The sequence below is a fragment of the Brachypodium distachyon genome, chromosome 1 (assembly GCF_000005505.3).
Source record: "Brachypodium distachyon strain Bd21 chromosome 1, Brachypodium_distachyon_v3.0, whole genome shotgun sequence".
NCBI classification, from domain to species: domain Eukaryota; kingdom Viridiplantae; phylum Streptophyta; class Magnoliopsida; order Poales; family Poaceae; genus Brachypodium; species Brachypodium distachyon.
In genome coordinates this window covers 55,318,624-55,338,032 of record NC_016131.3, presented here as the reverse complement: position 1 = coordinate 55,338,032, position 19,409 = coordinate 55,318,624, and the positions used below count along the sequence as shown (strand labels likewise).

Here is a 19,409-nt window from a genome sequence, read left to right as displayed (position 1 = left end):
TATGCCTAGGTGAGATCGTCTCTTGTGAAATTAGCTAACTAGGCATCTGATGGTTCTTGTGAGATATTTTCTCTCTGTGTTTTCTCTTTTATTCTACTGATGGATCTACCATATCAAGATTGAACTCAAAAATTAAGCCCTTTTTTTTGTTCTCAGAGATTCTTAGAGAAAGAAACTCAAATTAAACAGTAGGAAAAGGGGGAATCCCTACGGGAAAATGGTGATAGCAAACAACAGAGAAAGTAACAATCTATGTGATCCAAACACCACACTCATATGTCACACACAGAGATTCATATTACATAGTAGTACAATGCACATGAGTGGTAATATTCTAGCATGGACCATGCTTTTAGTAAAACCAACCCAAACAAATCAGATTGGCTAATGAGCACCAAAAGCATCTAGTGCTATGTGCTAGCTTCATTTTGTCTCACATGCATGAGTGTGTGCACCCTCCTAATAGGACATTTCACTCAGTACCACAACTCTGAATCTCTGGTCTTACTCCTTGGGAGGCCCCATTAAGGTGGTTGGCTAAGAATATGACTATTTATTTTAATCACAAGACAACAGTGAGTGACTGAGTGTGGTCACCAAATCTGACAAACATCCATCCAAGTCAATTTGGGAGGGCGCACACACATGCACCTAGGATTCCAGTTTCCTTCTCAGGGGCACAGTACATTTGCAATGCAAATCTCTCCCTGTCCCTCACTCCCTTGGTCCAATTTTACACCACATTATTATTTGTTATATTATACTGTAGTATTTGTTTATTTCTATTTTCTGGAGAGCCCTTCACCCCTTGAATGAAAGGGTTGGTGCATGCATGTTTGCCACCTAAGAGAAAGTGATGCTTCCATTGTCTTTCTTGCTTTAGGCAAAAAGCAAAGAAATGAAATGCAGAACAAAGTAGTACTAATAAACAAGGATCTCTACCAACCTTGTTCAAGGTTTGACAAGTTATGAAGCCACGAGAAAAAAGTGATTACACCTAGTTTTCTGACAACTGAAATATCCTTTTGCCAAAATAATGGCATCTTCAGATGAGTTTATACGTATAGTTTATAGAAGTTTTGCACAAGTTCACACTGAAACAGTTTTTATTGTTCTCTGAAATATCTGAAAACAGTGTTCATACTTAACATTCTCCTTGTCATTCAAGATGGGAATCAATCGAACGAACGTACAGAAACATGTCCAAAAAGTAAAGAAAATCCAGCATAATGAATGAACCAAACAAACTATAGTTCACAATGTGATAGGGTGTTTCCCTACCACCAGCTCATTTTTCACAGCATTATTGATTGTACTGAACACCTTGACCTACCACAGCACAGCAGACAGTTACACACCAACTTAAAAAACAAGACACTAATCTATCAGAAAACAAAACAGGGATGCTTTTAATCAAAATAATGCTTTAATCAGAAAAGGCCAGGAGAGCGTGCTCTTACATTATCTAAAAAATTGCTCTAACAGAAACTTGAGCATGAAAAAGGAGACCAGGAAATATTATCCCAGATCAAAAAGGCACAATCAGAAAGGAAAAAGCAACCATGCATTTGCCTGCTGAATTTCATATGAGAGAATAGTAGGAGAGGGAAAAGGGGGCACTGGGCTCACATCTGATTGTCCCTTTGCCAGCCTCCATTTCTCTACAGCTCAACCTCTTGGAGAATCCTTGTCCCTTTGCCCCATGTTTGTGCCACCCCGTGATGCCCAGCGGCAGTGGAGTATAGTAGAGCTAGCATATGATTCCCTCGCAAACCCCCAAAACTTGAACCTTTTTCAGTTTGTATACATTCATCTGCACTGTAGTGTTAGTGCTGCTTCAGTTGGCTAGCTCAAAGGTGAGGTTTCCTTGAAATTACTTTCAGCTCTCGCAATCCTGGTGCTGAAGTGGCCAACTTACTTGTGGCTATTTTTCTCTTGCCAGTTCTTGAAGAAACCAATGCAAATCCTGGGAGGTTTCTTCATAGAGAGGGATTAACCTGCAGATATTGGTATCTTGTTCTTCCTTGCTTTGGGGTGAAAAGAACCGGTGGTGCAGCACTAGCAGTGACCAGTGAGTCAGATCTGTGTGTTGGATTGCAGCACATTGTTTTTCTGGTGACCAGTAGCTATCTTCAATAACTATACAAGCTCCTCTCACCTTAACTTTTCTGAGCCGAGCTCGGCTGCTAGCTAGCTGCTGGTGCCTCCATCCATGCTCTCAAGCTCATTTCATCTTTTGGCTCCCAGTAATGTCCAAGAACTTAGATCAATCTTCTTGCTCCCAATAGTTAATCCTAGATTTTAGGACCCTTGATCGAGCCAGGAAAGCTAGTGGGTAGAAACAGATTGAGGTTAGGCTGAAGGAATCTTCAGAAAATGGGTGGAACCCATGCTCTGCTCCTCCTGCTGTCGGTGGCAGCGGCGGCGCTGGCAGCATTGGCTCCGGGAGCCACGGCGCTTCAGGCCTCGCAGGCGTGGTCTCTCCTCAAGCTCCGGCAGCTGCTGGGCGACCCACCGGCGCTCAGCAGCTGGCGCAACTCCACCGACTTCTGCTACGGCGGCGACTACAAGACCGCCTCCGCCTTCGTGGAGTGCTACGACGACAGCGTCACGCAGCTCCACATCATCGGCGACCCCAGCGCCGGCGCCGCCCGGCCGCTGCCCAAGACTTTCTCCATAGACGCCTTCTTCACCACGCTGTCGCGGCTGCCGGACCTCAAGGTGCTCACGCTCACCAACCTCGGCCTCTGGGGTCCGCTGCCGGGGAACAAGATCTCCCGCCTCGCCTCCCTCGAGATCGTTAACGTCAGCTCCAACTACCTCTACGGCGAGCTCCCCCGGGGACTCTCCAGGCTCCCCAATCTCCAGACTCTCGTGGCCGATAACAACATGCTCAGCGGCGGCTTCCCGGATTGGCTCTCGGGCGGGGAGAAGCTGCCGCTCCTGGCCGTGCTGAGCCTGCGGAACAACAGCCTCTCCGGGACGCTCCCGGAGTCCGTGGTCAAGGCCATGCCGTCGCTGCGGACGCTCGTGCTCGCGTCCAACAACATCTCCGGGAACCTGCCGGACCTGAGCGCGCTGGAGCACCTCCAGGTGGTGGACATGGCGGGGAACTCGCTGGGACCGGAGTTCCCGCGGCTGGGGCGGAAGGTGGCCAGCGTGGTGCTCGCGGGGAACAGGTTCAGCGACGCGCTTCCGGAGGAGCTCCTCGCGTCCTGCTACCTCCTGGAGCGGCTGGACATTTCGTCGAACAGGTTCGTGGGGCCGTTCCCGCCGGCGCTGCTCTCCCTGCCGTCCATCGAGTACCTTAGCATCGCCGGGAACAGGTTTACCGGCAAGCTCTCCGGCAACGCCTCCTGCGGCGAGAACCTCCGCTTCGTCGACCTCTCGTCGAACCTCCTCACGGGGAGCCTCCCCGCCTGCCTCGCCGCCCGGAATAAGGACTCCGGCTCCATGACGGTGCTCTTCTCTGCCAATTGCCTCTCTGCCGACGGCAAAGACGATTCCCAGCACCCGTCGCCGTTCTGCCAGAACCAAGCTCTGGCCGTTGGGATAGTGCCTGAAAAGGCACACAAGAAGCCGGGCGCGAAGGGCGGCCTCGTGGCCGCCATTGTCGCCGCCGTTCTCGGCGGAGCGTTGGTCGTCGGCGCCGCCATCTTCTTCGCGGTGAGGAAGGCGAGCACCCCCAAGGCGCGGCCTCCCCGGAGACTGCTGGAGCACGCATCGAGCGCTTATCCATCCAATTTGTTCGCCGATGCGCGTAAGAACATCGCAATCTCTGAAGAATCTGAGCTTCAATTTTTCAGAGTTGATGGACTGTTTTCACTGTGATTGTGCCAAACAGGTTACATATCTCAGACAGTGAAGCTGGGGGCTCTTGGCATTCCGGCGTACCGATCATTCTCGTTGGTCGAGCTCGAGGCGGCAACCGACAACTTCGAAGTCTCTAGCCTGATGGGGCAAGATGCTCATGGCCAGGTACATCCTTCTGTTCCCTGGAAATCTACTCAATTTCAGAGCTCCTATATGGAGCAATACACACTACAGTTGTTTCAGACAAAGTACATCTTCAGCCTTCAGGTAGTTGTGTTAGAAGATTCCTTTCTGGGGTATGTTATTAGCTTATTATGGTTGGTAGTGTTGCTAGTTGTGCCCATTAGATACTTTGTGCACATGATTATTGTTCAATTAATGGTATCTAGGGAAAACTTGTATGCTTCTGTTTATCTTCTTGTCATTCTCCTGAATGAACTATAGTAGACATATTATAGTTGGGAGCTACTCTCTCCGATCCTAAATTGTTGTCGAAATATTGCATGTATCTAGACGATTTTAATAATAGATACATACATATTTGGACAAATTTGAGTCAAGAATTTAGGATCAGAGGGAGTAATCAGTAAACTATGAACAAAATAACTTTTGGAATTGTTGGTGAACATCTCAACATCTGTACCATTTCAAGTACAATACTTTCATTGTTGATCAAAGTACTAAAAAAGGTTGTTTGTTATCTCACTGCCAGATGTACCGGGGAAGGCTAAGCAACGGGACACCGGTAACAATCAGGACCCTGAAGGTCAAAAAGAGCCAGTCCTCACAAAGCTTCAACCGTCACATCGAGATGATATCGAAACTCAGGCACCGGCACCTTGTCAGTGCGCTCGGGCACTGCTTCGAATACAACCTCGACGATTCCACGGTGACGCAGCTGTACCTCGTGTTCGAATACGTGCAGAACGGGAACCTCAGGGGCAGGATCTCACGTAAGTCTCCATCTCCTCCTGTGTTTTAGCACCTGGCATTTCATCACTGATGAGCTAAGAATGAGTCATGTATACTTTTTGATCTTCAGAAGGAACGGAAGGGCGAAGGCTCACCTGGGGGCAGAGAATATCAACCACCATCGGTGTCGCCAAGGGCATTCAGTTCTTGCATGGAGGGATCATACCTGGCCTCTTTGCGAATAACCTGAAGATCACCAACATTCTTCTGGATCAGAACCAGGTTGCAAAAATCGGCAGCTACAATATCCCCATTCTATCAGAGACGACTACGAAATCCGAGGTATACATAATTCAGCCAACTCTAGTGTCATACCGCCAAACTTTGAACTAACACTGTTGTTTGGTACCATCTTTTGTGGATGAATGTAGGGAGGAGCTGGAAACAAGTATGCATCTGATAGGTACTTGAAAAATCACAGTGTTATTTATCCATGTCCCATGTATACTCAATGAAGTTGATGTTACTGAGTTTTTTTTTTTTTTTTTTTGTTGTTGCAAATTTACAACTTGTAGGGTACCCAATGGTGATAAGATTGACATCTACGATTTTGGTGTGATACTACTTGAGGTTATCTCAGGCAAACCCATCAGTTCCATATATGAGGTAGAAATAATGAAAGAACAGGTATGGTTCCCTCAAGTCCCCTCTGAGCTTCAAACTGCACTAGTTCACACAGTCTACTTCTGAACCTAAGTTGTAGCATTGCCACACAACAATCACCTGATCCTGGCTGTGCCGCAGTTGCAATCGGCGCTGACAGCGGAAGGACCGAGCAGGAGGAGGAGCTTCGTCGACCCGGCGGTGAGCAAGGGGTGCTCGGACGAGTCGATGAGGACTGTCATGGAGATCTGCCTGAGGTGCCTGGCCAAGGAGGCGAAGCAGAGGCCTTCGGTGGAGGACGTGCTGTGGAACCTGCAGTTCGCCGCCCAAGTGCAGGGTGACTGGAGAGGGGACTCACGGAGCAGCGAGGAGTCCCCTCTTTCGCCGTCCAAGGTCCCCGCAGAATCAGCAGACTACTGACGAGTAGGCAGGGGTAGGTGCCTGTCTCTTGCATCCAGTTTGCCATTTGCACAGAAATTCAGGCTTCTGAATAATGATCAGCATATGCAAACAGGACCTGAATTCTGACTGAAATGACATGCTGCCCGTGTTCTTGGGCATCTAGCAGACTAGCAGGGTGAGGAAAAATATCGGCAAGCTCGTAACGAAGAATGATGTGAACACTTACCAGTATGATCAGCATGGTTGCAGGGGAAAACTGCACATGATAAATTTCAGGCAAACTGTACAGCAGCTGCAGCTGAAGCTGGACCGCGTGATACAGATGACATCGTTAGTTGAATCTCGTATCCTGCATTGCATCAGGAGGGCCTTTTTCTTTTCAGAACATCAAGAGGGCTTTGGATCATTTGAGTAGTGACCATGTACATAAGCGCCATGGTATTTGTTTTTCCTCCTCTGATAGGACTAAATGTAACATGTTGAAGCAGTAGTAGATATTTTCGTTTTGGGTTGGGATGCAAAACAAGGGAGAAAAATTTTGTAACAGTAATTGTGATATTCCAATAAACCATTATTGTGTTGCTTAGACTTCGATCTTTATGTCTCATCAATTACCCCTTTTTATGCAAAATGACTCTTAACTTATATATTATCTTAGACCACGACATAGCGTTTATGCAAAAAATAATAATTGGTGTATCACGTTACTGAGACGTCCGTTAAGGCTCCGTTCGTTTTAACCATTTTCCCACAAAACCAGAGTTATTGGCAAGGACCCCCACAAAACCAGGGGTTGGCAAAATTGAGGAGGATTTTAGTTCATTTTCCTCAAAATCCCTCCCGATCCCCCTCAATCCATGCGGAACACCTGGAAAGATCACCATTTTTTACCATGTTCCAGGAGAAAAACAAAGTGTGAAATAGACACCAGACCTCCATTCTCGTACCTCAACGGCTCAACTTGAACCGTACAGTTTTCTTTTTTGAGGGAAACTTGAACCGTACAGTTAGTTCCCAGCGCAATATATTGAGGTAATAAGACCCGCAGTAACTAGACCTGAAAATGGGGTCAGGTGATCCAGCATTTGTACTGTGGATTCACTTTTGGTCAAATGCGCTCCGGAGCAGCCATGTGTCTTGCCCACGTGGCAAAGTCGCGCACGAGGGCTTGGTCTATTTACAAAAAAAGAACCGCATTTCCCATACGCTCTTGAGAAAACCCCCAAACATTATTCTTCTTCTCCCCACGAATCCCCGCGGTTTAACCCTAAATCAACGTATCCCCGATGCTACGAGGTAGAGGGCGGTGAGGGAAAGGACGGCGGCAAGGGAGGAGGGCAATGTCATGGTCAACATTGGTGAGCTTGGGTCCAGCCGACGGGCTTCTCACGGAGGCGGTGGTCTCGGAAAGAAGGAGAAGATTTCACTATATGAAGAGGTACGGGCTAGAATAGAAAATAGGAAGAAAACAAGGACATTCTTGCAAAATTCCATTCACCTTGGATTGTCTGGGATGAGAAAGAAAGTGTATTTCGATCACATGGGCTAAAATGAAAAAAATAAATGAAAAACCACCTAAACAGCCAGCATGGCAGTCAGCATGTCTTATTCGGACTAAACCGGGCACTAATCACCCGCCTAAACAAGTTTTGGACCACCTGGCCCCATTTTTCAAGTTCTTGTATGAAAATACCGTGCACTTCAAGTTCTTGTACTGCGGGTGCTATTACCTCCAATGTATAAACTCTTTCGTATATTCCACGCTTACAAAATCTTCTTTACCTAAATTGGAGATCCCCACTAGCTATTTCTCTCAACATGTAAGCATGCCACTTCATTAGGCCTATCATAATGGCATGCAAACCATACCACCTCATCAAATCATGCATGTCCTTTTTTAAGCCATGCATGTATTTATTTACATTTTTGTATTAATCTATAATTCAAACCATGCCATCTCATCAATTAAATCATGTCTCTTTGGAAAAGTTCTCTTTTCATACATCATTTTGTCATGCATGCCACCTCGTCAAGTCATGCATGTTGTTTTTTCCATCAAGTCATGCATGTTCTTTCAAGGAATACACGTATTCGTTTTAACTTTTGCATTAATCTATCAATTCAAACCCTGTCACCGCATAAATTCAATCACATGTTTTTGGGGATAACTTTTCTCTTTTTATACATCATTTATGCTATGAAATAATAAAGAATATGTCGTACAATTTCGTTATATGTTTTTAATTTTATATACTCTTCCGTTGCTAATTAGTTTCACTCACGTTAACAGAACATTTCCACAACAACGTGAGGGGCATCATCTAGTTAACTAAAAGACTGGCATAAAAAAAGCTTTAAATGCAACTTAACATAGAAAATTTACAATTAAATTTATGCCAACCGAGAGAAATGCGAGCTTGCTGTAGAAATGCTCGGAAAAGATTGATAATCAATATGTCAATCTCATGTGGAAATTGCATGTTGGGACCTTAAATTTAACACGCATGTTCAATTTCACCCGTTAACTTATTTGAAAAGCATGACGTTAAACTTTGCAAACTAATTCATTTTAATCCAAATTGACGAATTTAGGCTTGATTTGGCTACGCCGGCAACTAAAGTGGACATGGTTGGTTGCGGGGAGGGGGTCCTTCTCACAATTTTTTGACCAATAGAATCTTCCGTTTAACCCTTGGAAGAGTTAGGTCGCGAACCCAAGGTCTAGCACGCGCTTGGAAGAGGCGACAACGGTGATATTTTCACAAAACCCCCTTCCTCATCCTTTGAGACCATCCTCCCTGCGGCCATGATATGCTCTTTTCGTCTTGGAGCCAGGACATGATAGAGTCGCCTCCCTCGCCGGTGAGGCCAATTTCAACCCGGCATCGGCGAAGGGAGCGGGGGAGGCAACGGGAACGGGGAGATGACTAGGGCGTCGGCTGCAACGAGGGAGCAGCAGGCGATGCTTCTGGAAAGAAATGTTTTTTGTGGGACATTCGGACTCCGATTTACTAAAAATGTATTTATTTCGTACTTTGGCACGTGTCACGAGGCTCCAGCAAACCTTCAAAAGGTCAAAAACAAAACGGAAACAAAATTTGAAACAAATTCGTAGAGACAGCACGGCCACTCTAGCGATAAAATTTAGTACTAGTAAGTCCTGATGGCAAGCTAGCTAGGAATATTTGTTGGCAAGGAGGAGGGACGCAAGATCCATCTCGTAGAGACAGCACGGCCAGTCGAGCGCCCCCTGAACACGCCTCGCAGAGCCGTCCTCCATGCTGATGACAAGCCTGTCTCCTCCCGCGACGCCCACCACGACGGTGCCGCTCCTCTCGCCGAACCAGTCGAGCCGCAGGCGCATCTGCGAGGGCAGCCCGTCCCGCGGGATCACGGCGCGCCGCGTCCAGCCGTTGGGCCCGTGGAAGAGCCGGGTGGCCGGGATGGCCGGCAGCACCGACACGGATATCACCCGCTCTTCCAGCACCACCAGGCTAAGCTCCTTGCCCGTGGACGCCAGCATCACGTCCCCGTCCACGCGCTTGTTGAACTTGTACTTCCACGGGCCGTCGAACACCCTCATGCTCCCCTCGTCCGCGTGCAGCGCCAGCACGCTGTAGCACGTGTCCGAGCCGCACAGCCAGTGCAGCATTCGGCCGATGACCACCGGTGCGGTGTCCGTGCGGACGTACCGGATCTCTTGCTCCTCCGGGACGGCAGCCGTCGCCACAGGGCCCCATGCGCCGGGCATCATCACAGCTGACTTGTCTGGACCCGACGGAAAAGGCGAGGATGAGAAGAAGAGCTGGCTTCTGGTGACCCCGGTGTATATGGAGAGATCAACGGCGAGCAGCTGGAAGGGCGCCGTCGCCGTTGGCGTGGCGTCGAGCAGAGCGACCGAGTGGACGTCGTCGATTTCCTGCGGCGGAAGGAAGCTGCGGCGGCCGGTCATGGGCTCGCAGACGCAGAGCTCAATGATGTCGACCTCCGCTGCCAGTGCCCGGCGTGAGCCTGAGCGCCCTCTCTTGAGGACGACGAGGCCGCCGTGGCAGGCAGCGGGCTTCCAGCCTGGGAGCCCGCCGCAGCAGGCTTCCGGCTGATCCGGTCCCAGTATCGCTGCTGCTGATCCCTGCACGGTGGGGGATTCCACGAAGCGCGTGGGCATGCCGGTGAAGAAGCCCAGGAGCAGCGACGGGGCGGCGGCCCAGCGGCGGAGGAACGCCGGGTCGTCCATGCACGACCGGAGGAACCGGCTGCTGGCGGCGCAGCGGATCACCGTCCCGTGGTCGCACCGCCTCAGCACCTCGCGCACCAGATCCGCGGGAAGACTCGCCGACGACGCCTCCATCGTTTTTCTTCTCCTTTGGAACTTTTTTTTTTTGCCTTTGACAGCACAATTAACTCTGTTGGGTTCTTCTTCTTCTTCTTCTTTAAATAGACAAGACAACAAACAGAGTTGGGGTCGGGCCGTCGGGCACGATATGGCCGCCGAAACAGAGTTCCTTCCCGTCCTGTTTACGGATACAGGAGCTTATTAAGCTGTCTGAGTCTGACATGCATGGACAGGGAAACTTGAAGATACTAGTAGAATTTATTTACTAGAGAGCGCCAATAATTTCTTTACTCCTATATGAAAAATTAATCACCTTTTTCTATTGTTAAAATAATTACTCATTCGTTTTTTTCTCATGCAAAACCATAATATACTACAATCTTCTATACCTAAATAGGAGATCCCCACCAGCTATTTCTCTCAACATGCCACCTCATTAGGCCATCATATCATCATGCAAGCATTTGCCACCTCATCAAGTCATGCATCTTCTTTTTAAGTCATGCATGTATTCAATCTGTAAATTCAAACCATGCCATCTCATCAATTAAATTATGTTTTTTGAAAGGTTTTTCTTATTTTATACATCATTTTGTCATGCATGCCACCTCATCAATTCAACAAGAATACTTCCACATTTTGTTCCCATTAGTTTTAGTTAATTTAAACATCTACAAAGTAAAAAATGTATCATACAATTTCATTATGTTCTTTCAATTTTAAATACTCTTTCATTGCTACATAATTTCATTCATGTTGCCTGAAAATTCCCGCAACAACGTGCGGGGCGTCATCGACTAAACTAAAATGTTAGCCACCAAAATTCGAAATTACTAGCAAAATATCGCTAATATATACCACGTGAGTAAGAGTTATGTCTTGTCTAATTTATCTATCCTAAATTGTATAGGGCGTACAACCGTGATTTCGTCGCATAACGTGTGTTTGTGTTCTCTTTTGGGAAATCTCGAATGAGCCAAGTTGCGAATGTGAGAGGCTCCAAAAGATCCATAGGGCATGCCTTCCACGATTGTCTGTCGAGAGAGATGACGCAAGGGAAGGGCGTCAAATGGATGGTGCTCAGAGAGGGACGGGCGGCCATTGGTTTAGCGCTAAGATGGTTGTGTGCTGATTGAACCAGAGGACGTCGCGACACGGCACAAAAATGACTAAATGTTGTGTGACGCATTGGTAGCGAGGACACCAAGGACATGCACAATTAAAGCCCACGGCCGTCACATACGAGAACAAGACGTCGATGATCGAAGCCCCCAACGGGCGCTCGGCCGTGTGTCCGTGGCGTAGGTGGTAACGGTGCCAAGCCATCCAAGGCAGAAGGCAGAGAAGTTAATATTATTATTTTTACGGGTGAGACAGAGAAGTTAAATTAAAAAGGGTATGGCTATTTCTAAGTCGGCTGTTTTTTAAGGAAAAAAGTCTTATATCTCAGTCGACGTATCAGAGTCATTGGATTAGATCTGATGCTCATCTTTACTCTCTCATCTCTCATGTGGTACCGTTGGATTAAGATGCGACGATCAAACACGTTGATTGATTTCTACTTACAAAGCATGCGACTTCGCAGTAGCAAAACCGAATAAAAGAATTAAAACATGTGAAGGGCAATTAAGATTAAAGAAGGACCAATTGGATTGGAAAGAAAACACATAGGGGCATGAGACATGTTTCTGAGCCGGGCTTCAGGCTTCAGCAACGAAGGGTCCTGCGATTTCGTCATGAAATGGGGGCAGTGTTTTTCTTTTCCCACGAAAAGCAGGCGTGCCGATAAATAACCTGTAAGTGGTCCGTGCGATCAAGGTATAAATAACCACTGGATCCAGAATCTCTGACCCCAAAACAAAAAAACAAAGAAAGCCATTCCCCACATCCCCTCCCAAATCCCCCAAGCACAGGGTCTTCTCCTTCCCTGAGACTTGTCCCCTCGAGACTCAAAAACTCGTGCCATGGCGGAGTCGGAGGAGTCGGTTTGGGCAAGCGTGTTGCCGGAGATCATGGAATCAGTGATGCAGCTTCTGAATCCCGGTGACCTCGCCTCGTCGGCTGCCGTGAATCGCCATTGGCGCAAGGTCGCAGGGGAGAAGATGCCCCCAAAGTGCCCGTACCCCTGGCTGCTGATGGCGTCCGCGAGCGGCTCCACCTACCTCGAGGTGCACGGAGGAGCGCCTCGACAGCACCCGTACATCCCGGGGGCGCCCGCCGTGAGCGGCTCCTCTCTGGCTCCTACTCTGAGGGATGGGCGCTCGTCGGGCTTGAGCGGCCCCGCGGATACGACCTGCTGAACCTCCACAGCTTCGACCGCATCTCACTGCCGGCGGATCAGATTCTGCGGACTTGGGGCCCGTTGCAGAAGATCATGGGTTCTCGGGGTTCGCCATCGGAGGACGAGACCATACCCATCAACATCAGGGTCGCGACTACATCCGCCGCGCCGACGACCCCCTCTTCCAGCGGCGCCAGCGAGTACATCGTGGCCGCTTTGCCCATCGCGATGGACCAGGTTTACTTCTGGAGCCGGGGCATGACCCACTGGTCGCCGCCGGTGCCCACAGAGCCGGACCTGGAGCAGACTTGGTCCATCCTTCGGCTCCAACACAACCGCGCCGAGGACATCATCTACTTCGCGGGGCCTGGTCGCCACACCGACACCGAGATTCGCTCCTCTTCCTTCTGTGTGTTAACTGATCTCGAGGAACTGTTCTGGTACCGGCCTGGCTACAATGACGCCGGCGATCTCACTGTGCGGGTCCATCATACGGTTACGACCGATCGATGGGAGAATTGGTTCGAGGCTATCACCCGCTACCTCGTCGTGTCGAGTTCAGGCAGGGAGCTCCTTATGGTAAGGAGATCAATCTCCAGATACAGCGGCACGGTGTTCGTTCAGGTCGTGAGTCTGGAACAGGGACCGACCGGGTCTCGATGGAAGGACTACCAGCTCGTCGGGGAGGTACTCTTCCTCGGCCGTGGTTGCTCGAGGGCTATCTGGACCGGCATACCATCGCCAGGTTACGTCTATTTCATCGATGACGTTGACGTGCTCAAGGATCTGGATGTGAACCAGCGCGACACGGGCCGTTCCCACCACAGGAGGGTGCAGAGGGCTTTGCCGCGTCTGCCCCAATACGGCCCGTGGATTTGGCTTCATCCACCTGCTTCCGAGGACCCCAAGACCGACAGTGTTCCCTGATTCCTCTTGGACATCTCCGACGATCCCTTGATTCCGCTTCGACATCTCCGACGATCCCCTAATTCCGTGTCATCCGTTGGTCCCGTTGGCTACTGGTACCAGTGATCTCGACAGTTTTGCATATGCTTCTCATTTGACCCCCGACTCATAGTATTTCTGTATTGCAACTATATCCAAGTGTTCTGCTGCATCCATTTACAGACTTGGAATTGTTTTGGTGGCCTGGTGGCCGGGTATTTGTTCTTGTGGTTTCCCTTTACATCTGTCTGCTAACTATATCCAGGTGGTTTGTTTTCTGATTTTGCAAGCTGATCAAATTGGGTGATCTTGCAAGCTTGTCAAATTGGGAGTTGTTGTTTTTCATTGAAATTGATGCCAGGCTGCATGTGGGTGGGTGGGTTGTCACCGGGTTTTTTTTCAATTGATGTGTAGCTCCTCTTTGGTTGCCAGGTTAGTTTTTTGTCGGTGTTTCTATTATTTCAAGTGATGATTCTTTCGATGCTTGGGTCCCAACGCAAAGAACAAATACACACTATAGCTTATTTTTCCATTTCTTTCCCGGTCTTATTCTTGCTTCCTTGCTTGGTTAGTGTTATAACTAAGTAAATCTAGTATTCTTGTGGGTGCCTGTTTGATCCAAACCTGGAATTGTTTTTCATTGCTGTACAATTGCTGATTGTGTTGTATTACTAGCACTCACCTAACAAATCTTATCCAAAATCATCTCCATCTCACTTAATGCACGATTTTGGATGCTCTGTTCTACTATTCTTTGATGCACTTATGTTACTCGGATGATAATTGTAGCGAAGCCACTCTGCTTTCATTCTTTCTTTCTTTCTTTTTGACCTTTGACAGTCCTCTTGTTTTGGTTTATTGCTCTTCTCATGTAGTTGCTTCCATCTTCATCTGGGAAGTGGGAACTTTAGTGATTCAAAATTTCTTGTATTCTAGAACATGGCACCGTTTGATATTTGTTTCCAGTAGCAGTAAACAGCAAACGCACAAATGTTGAAGCTGACGCGAAGGAGTCACCTCGCGAAGTTCCTTATGTATGCTTTCTGTGGTTCAGAAAATCTAACTCGCTCAAATTACTTCAAAGATCTGGAAGCAAGGCCTTGGACTAGTGTAACTTACTTGAGTTTTTGGGTTGAAATTTAGTTTGTTCCGTTTTCGCCGTTCTTTTTTTCGTGCTTCATACCACTATCTACATTGTGAAAATTGTGATCCTCCATTCTGGGATGTGCTACGGCCTGCAGGGTTCCATGGTAAAGAGCTTCTCGGGCCTCGAGGTTTCGGAGATCCGAAATATATGATCCAGTATCTGAAAACAGGTTAATCAATGGTGTAGCCTTTTGGTGCTCATAAGGCCTTGGTTTGTATTTTTAGTCACAAGTGGATTGGTATTTGAGAGTATTGGGTGTATCAAACCCCTTTCCACTCTAAAACACACAAGTATGAGTTTTTTTAATTGACACATAAATAAGGTGTTTTATGGAGAAATCTTCTTCCACTCTAAAATATGCTAGTACACGCGAAAGAAACTGCCCTTTTTCACCTTGTTTCGGCCTAACCTGCCTGCCCCAACCCGGTCGTGCCGCCGCTGGCCATTCCTGGCCTCTTCCGAGCTCTGCCCGTACCACCGGTAGCCTCCCCGAACCCATTCCGACTGAATCAGGGCATGTGATGCATGCTACACGCCCACGCCGCAGACGGCTGCCGCCATCGATTCAGTCACCGTCACCCCTGACACCCCCCCCCCCCCCCCCCCCATGCACGCAAATGATTGCTCCAGGTCTGAGAAGGGGATGAGATGCATGCGTCGGTGGGGAGAAGAGAGAAAGAAGGAAGGTGGGAGGCTGACAAATGAGGTCCACAAAGACGGAAGAAAATAGGAAATAATCGAGTTCACGAAAGCCGTTGAAGAAGAGGCAAAAATTATTCACAATTTTATCTCACCTTTTTGGAGAACTAGTTTTAGATAAATTGGTGAAGACGAGGCCCATGTGTCAAGCTTCTTTATATTTGGGCAACCCTGCCACACGCATAGCTGCCACTATCACTAAAAAAAGTTGTAATCTAAAATTAGGTCTGTGGAGGGGAAGAAACCCCCGGTATCGTTTGAAAGAAGAAGATTTTCTCACACAGGGCTAAAAAATCCCCGAACATCATGCCCCACCCATACACAGCGGCACCGCGGCGCCACGTGAGATCAAAGCCGGCCTTAGACCTATGCTTTGGTATGGGACAGACGAGGGGATTTTTTTTTGTTTGCGAACGAGCTTCTAGCGTAGTGGCTAGGGGCTCTAGTAGCACCCATCTAGTCCTAGGTTCGACTCTCATTGGGAACGAATTTCAGACCGGAGGGTTAATCTTTGCTCGTCTCGTGACTAGTTCGCTCGACGTGTGGTTGGTTTTCGTGAGAAGTTCCCGCTATTTTTCAAGAGAAAAAAAAACCCAAGTTGCCGGTGGTTTTTGCATGAGTACATGATTCATCCAGTTTTTTCCTCTCTTTTTCCTAGGAAATGCAAATATCTTTCCTACTTATAAAGTTTGAAGTTGGTGGTATCTTGTTTGTACAAACTCATGAGTTAAAACTTAAAGTCTAATCCTCCCTTACGTAGTCTTGACTGCTGCCTGTTCCTCTTCAAAATGCATGAGTTTGGGTTCAAAGTTCAAATTCAACAAGGCCTATCATCAGGGTTTTGATATTGGTTTGTAAGTTGACTATCATGTTATCTTCGGTTGTAAATTTTCCTTCTTCTTGACGATTTCGTAGCAAAAGCACGAGCACAAAGCTAGTAAATGTAACGAGCGAAGTATCCAAATTATAAACCATTTGTGTAGCAGTACATTTGATTTGTGCTTGCACCTTGATCGTGCACGTATTTTGGGGTGCACACATCATCTTTTCATTATCATTTGCTCATGTCCCATTAAATCCGTATCTCAAAAACAAATCAAGTGCTAGCTATACTACTTTACTGCTGCTACTACTACGCTGTTTTTTCTTCTTTTAAGTACCGGCTCTGGTGTGCTGGCATCTTTAAGAATTATAAGAAGATAAAAAAAAGTTGGTGTTCTGATCCGGGAGTGGATAGGTTGAATCAAATTAAGCCAAATTTGCATTCGAATTCTTTTACTACCTCGAGATTCTCAAGATGGAACAGACTGCTTTTTTTCTTTCTTTTTTTGGAATATATAGATGGAACAGACAGCTAAGCTTTTCGAAGTTACTACTCCACTAGGCGTTAATTAATGACGGGCCCACTCCTCTAGACAGTCATGCACACACGCCGCGGCGCCAGCTGCATCTGCAAACGGCGAAGGGGATTAGAATTTGGAACAAAATCATCATCAGATCAGAGACGGAAGGACCAAATGATCTGTCGGAGCAAGCAAACGGATTCATGCAAGATCATGTCGTGTTACTTACTTCTCGGCGCCGGCGCCGGCGACATGCCGCAGATAGAGCCGAGGCCGCAGGCCATCCTGCAGACGGGGGTGGGGTCGATGTCGTCGCCGTCGGGGCTGCAACCGGCGGCGCACCGGACGTCGCAGAGCGGGCACCTGCGCCCGGAGTAGCACCGCCGGAAGCAGGCGCAGAACTCCTCGGCCGATATGGAGGCCGGCACCAGCATGGCGAGCACGCACAGGGCGGCAATGGCGGCCGCCGCTCTCTTCTTCCCCTCCATCGACTCCTTCCTGCGACGATGGCTTCTATTCCTCTAGGAACTATGTGAGAGGAGAAATTGCTCTGGTGTCTGCTGAGACTAAATCTGGGACTATGCAGCCACGCGCACCTATTTTATAGCGCTGGAGCTCCGAGGGCAATTTCGACATTTGGCTCCAATAAATCGTGATTTGCAGCAAATGAAGTGGCCAAGAGAATAATTTCCTAGCATTGCCGCCAGATTATGCGGCCGAATGAATGAGGGTCAAGTCGAGTATCAGCAAAGCTCCAGCCCAATTCTGTCTTGGTATTCTGCCTCTCGATCTATGTATTGTTCACTTGCCCCAAATGGTGCATCATTCATTCCCTTGGAAGAAGTAACCTTGGACCTTAAACCGATTAGACAATGCCATGCTGCTGCTCGTCTTGTCGAGCTGTCCGTGGTTAGATGTAGAAAGAATAGAGAACGCAGCTCTGATGCAATGCTGTTTATATGGGATGTCATAACGTGTGGGTTTAGCTAGCTGTACAACTACAAGGAGCGAAATCATTGAAGGGTATATCAGGTGGGATGTTGCTTAAGGGGGTATGTAGCCTGGAATTAATGATGTTGATGCTGCATGACAAACAGAGCTCATAAAAATAAATGCTTCCAAGCCACACCAGTGCTAAATAAGTAATTCCTTCATGAGAAAATTACAAACATCGATCGATCAAATCATGTATCCAAGGTTTCTTATAGTTATTGATAGAGATATAGATACTAGTACAGATCAGACATTTTTTGAGCCCTCTAGTTGCACACGGAAGGAGACAACTGCGTGAGAATAATACTAAACCGTGTGTGTCCCAGGTATAACCGTCTGGGATGTTAAAGAATGCCCACGGACAGTAAACCCTAGTTGCATGTCTGATGTGAAGCACACTTTAGCCTGCACATGCCGTGTGCTATGAATAATGCACAGAAATCACATGTGGTTAGTGCATTTCCAACAGTGTGTGCACGAAGAGGACCGGATGAATGTCCGTCGGTGCGTGTGAGCACTCATTAGGAGTTGGCGGGAGGTGGCACCGACGGTGAAGAGGAGGTGAGGATAGACATGAGCTAGGCAGAGAGGCAAAGGCAGGTGGCGGAGAGGCGGGATGAAGTAATTAATTGTAGTAATAAGCGTAATTGCTTTCAATTAATGGTCATTAATTGCTTTAATTGGTGGTCATCAATGGTATATATTATGATGTTCTACGAACAAGAATATCTTTTTTTCGGATTAAATGGGGAATCCGGGAGTAGAATTAACCTAGGTCGCCTAGCCCTCGTTTGAAATGAGGGTTGTGTACCCCCGTTCGCATGAGGTTATCCACACACTTTTTTGACAGGCCAATAATGTGTACTTTGGGTACCTTTTCTTGCCAAGAATAGAAAAAAGGTAGACTTTCCTCAAAGTCTCCCTGTTCTTCTCTGGATACATAGCCTCCTGGCAATTTGTCGAGACATGTATCGGAAGAACTGCGGGGAGGTGCTGCCAAACTTCTGTCTAGAATCTATACTTGTCACTCAAACGACCCAAGCTATACATATCTCGGTAGGGTTTAATTAGATATGTTTACCTATCCTATTCACCAAGCCTATGCCGCCCATTGAGCCACGCTAGATGTCAGCGGTAGGGGCAGGCGAGTGGTGACTAAGACACTCAATCCAATTTTTAGGGGAAGTCGCACCGGTGGTTTCATTAGTGGATACAAAGCAAGCTTGTTTGTTTCATTAGGTGGAGACAAATCAGGCTTAAAAGGCCCACGGTTCGGCGTTCGAATTTTTTTAGGGAGAAGAACGATGTTCCCGATCAAGTCTGATTGCGGTCTCTTTACTGAAGATCGGCGGTATTTCGTGTTGCAAAGGTTGATATCATGAAGAAGAAGATGTCTTTAAGTTCATTGTAATTCTTAGTTACAGGAGTTGCTTTGTAATTTCTTGGTTCTACGATCCAAAGCATTGTACCTGTAACGATTGTGAAGTTTGAATAAAGTTATAGGCTATTCTTAAAAAAACGATGTACCACGAAGAACAACGGCGCATCACAGCTCCCATTTAAAGAAATATAGCAGAGACTATGCACGACAAAGAGGCGTCTACTCGTATGACTAATTTGTCACTATGATTTTTCTTTTACTTACTCATCTGACTTTTGGGTCATGGTAAATTAAAACTTGATTCCCAATTGATTTACTCTTTAGCTGTAGCATAATCGTACGAAATTGATCTTACTTGATGCACGAAATTGATCTTACTTGACGCATTTCCGTCAAACATAACTCGAGGGTAAATCTTCTTACGTACGGAACCATGCATACACCAGCTGGCTGATCGATTTTAGGTACTTGCTCCGTCCAACAAAAATATCTTAACT

General features: G+C 47.4%; 1 protein-coding gene across 2 annotated transcripts; it reads left to right on the top strand.

Moving 5' to 3' along the window:
- The first annotated feature begins 1,596 nt into the window (after positions 1-1,596).
- On the top strand, positions 1,597-6,384 carry LOC100827194 (probable inactive leucine-rich repeat receptor-like protein kinase At3g03770). Of its 2 annotated transcripts, none has more exons than XM_010230020.3 (9): positions 1,597-1,856; positions 1,943-3,760; positions 3,845-3,978; positions 4,526-4,766; positions 4,856-5,067; positions 5,157-5,188; positions 5,301-5,412; positions 5,530-5,821; positions 5,957-6,384. In XM_010230020.3, the coding sequence occupies exons 2-8, from the start codon at positions 2,377-2,379 to the stop codon at positions 5,806-5,808; spliced, it is 2,394 nt and encodes a 797-aa protein (XP_010228322.1). In that variant the 5' UTR covers positions 1,597-1,856; positions 1,943-2,376; the 3' UTR covers positions 5,809-5,821; positions 5,957-6,384. The 2 variants fall into 2 exon arrangements, with proteins under 2 accessions (XP_010228322.1, XP_003557543.1); XM_003557495.4 differs by having other exon boundaries at positions 1,599-1,856; positions 5,903-6,384.
- Positions 6,385-19,409: the final 13,025 nt, after the last annotated feature.

Bases quoted from the DNA above. Each gene is read 5' to 3' on its own strand.
- LOC100827194 (XM_010230020.3), top strand. From the start codon at position 2,377: ATGGGTGGAACCCATGCTCTGCTCCTCCTGCTGTCGGTGGCAGCGGCG. The intron at 5,068-5,156 runs GTATACATAATT...GGATGAATGTAG, and splicing joins AGACGACTACGAAATCCGAG to GGAGGAGCTGGAAACAAGTA. The intron at 5,413-5,529 runs GTATGGTTCCCT...GCTGTGCCGCAG, and splicing joins TAGAAATAATGAAAGAACAG to TTGCAATCGGCGCTGACAGC.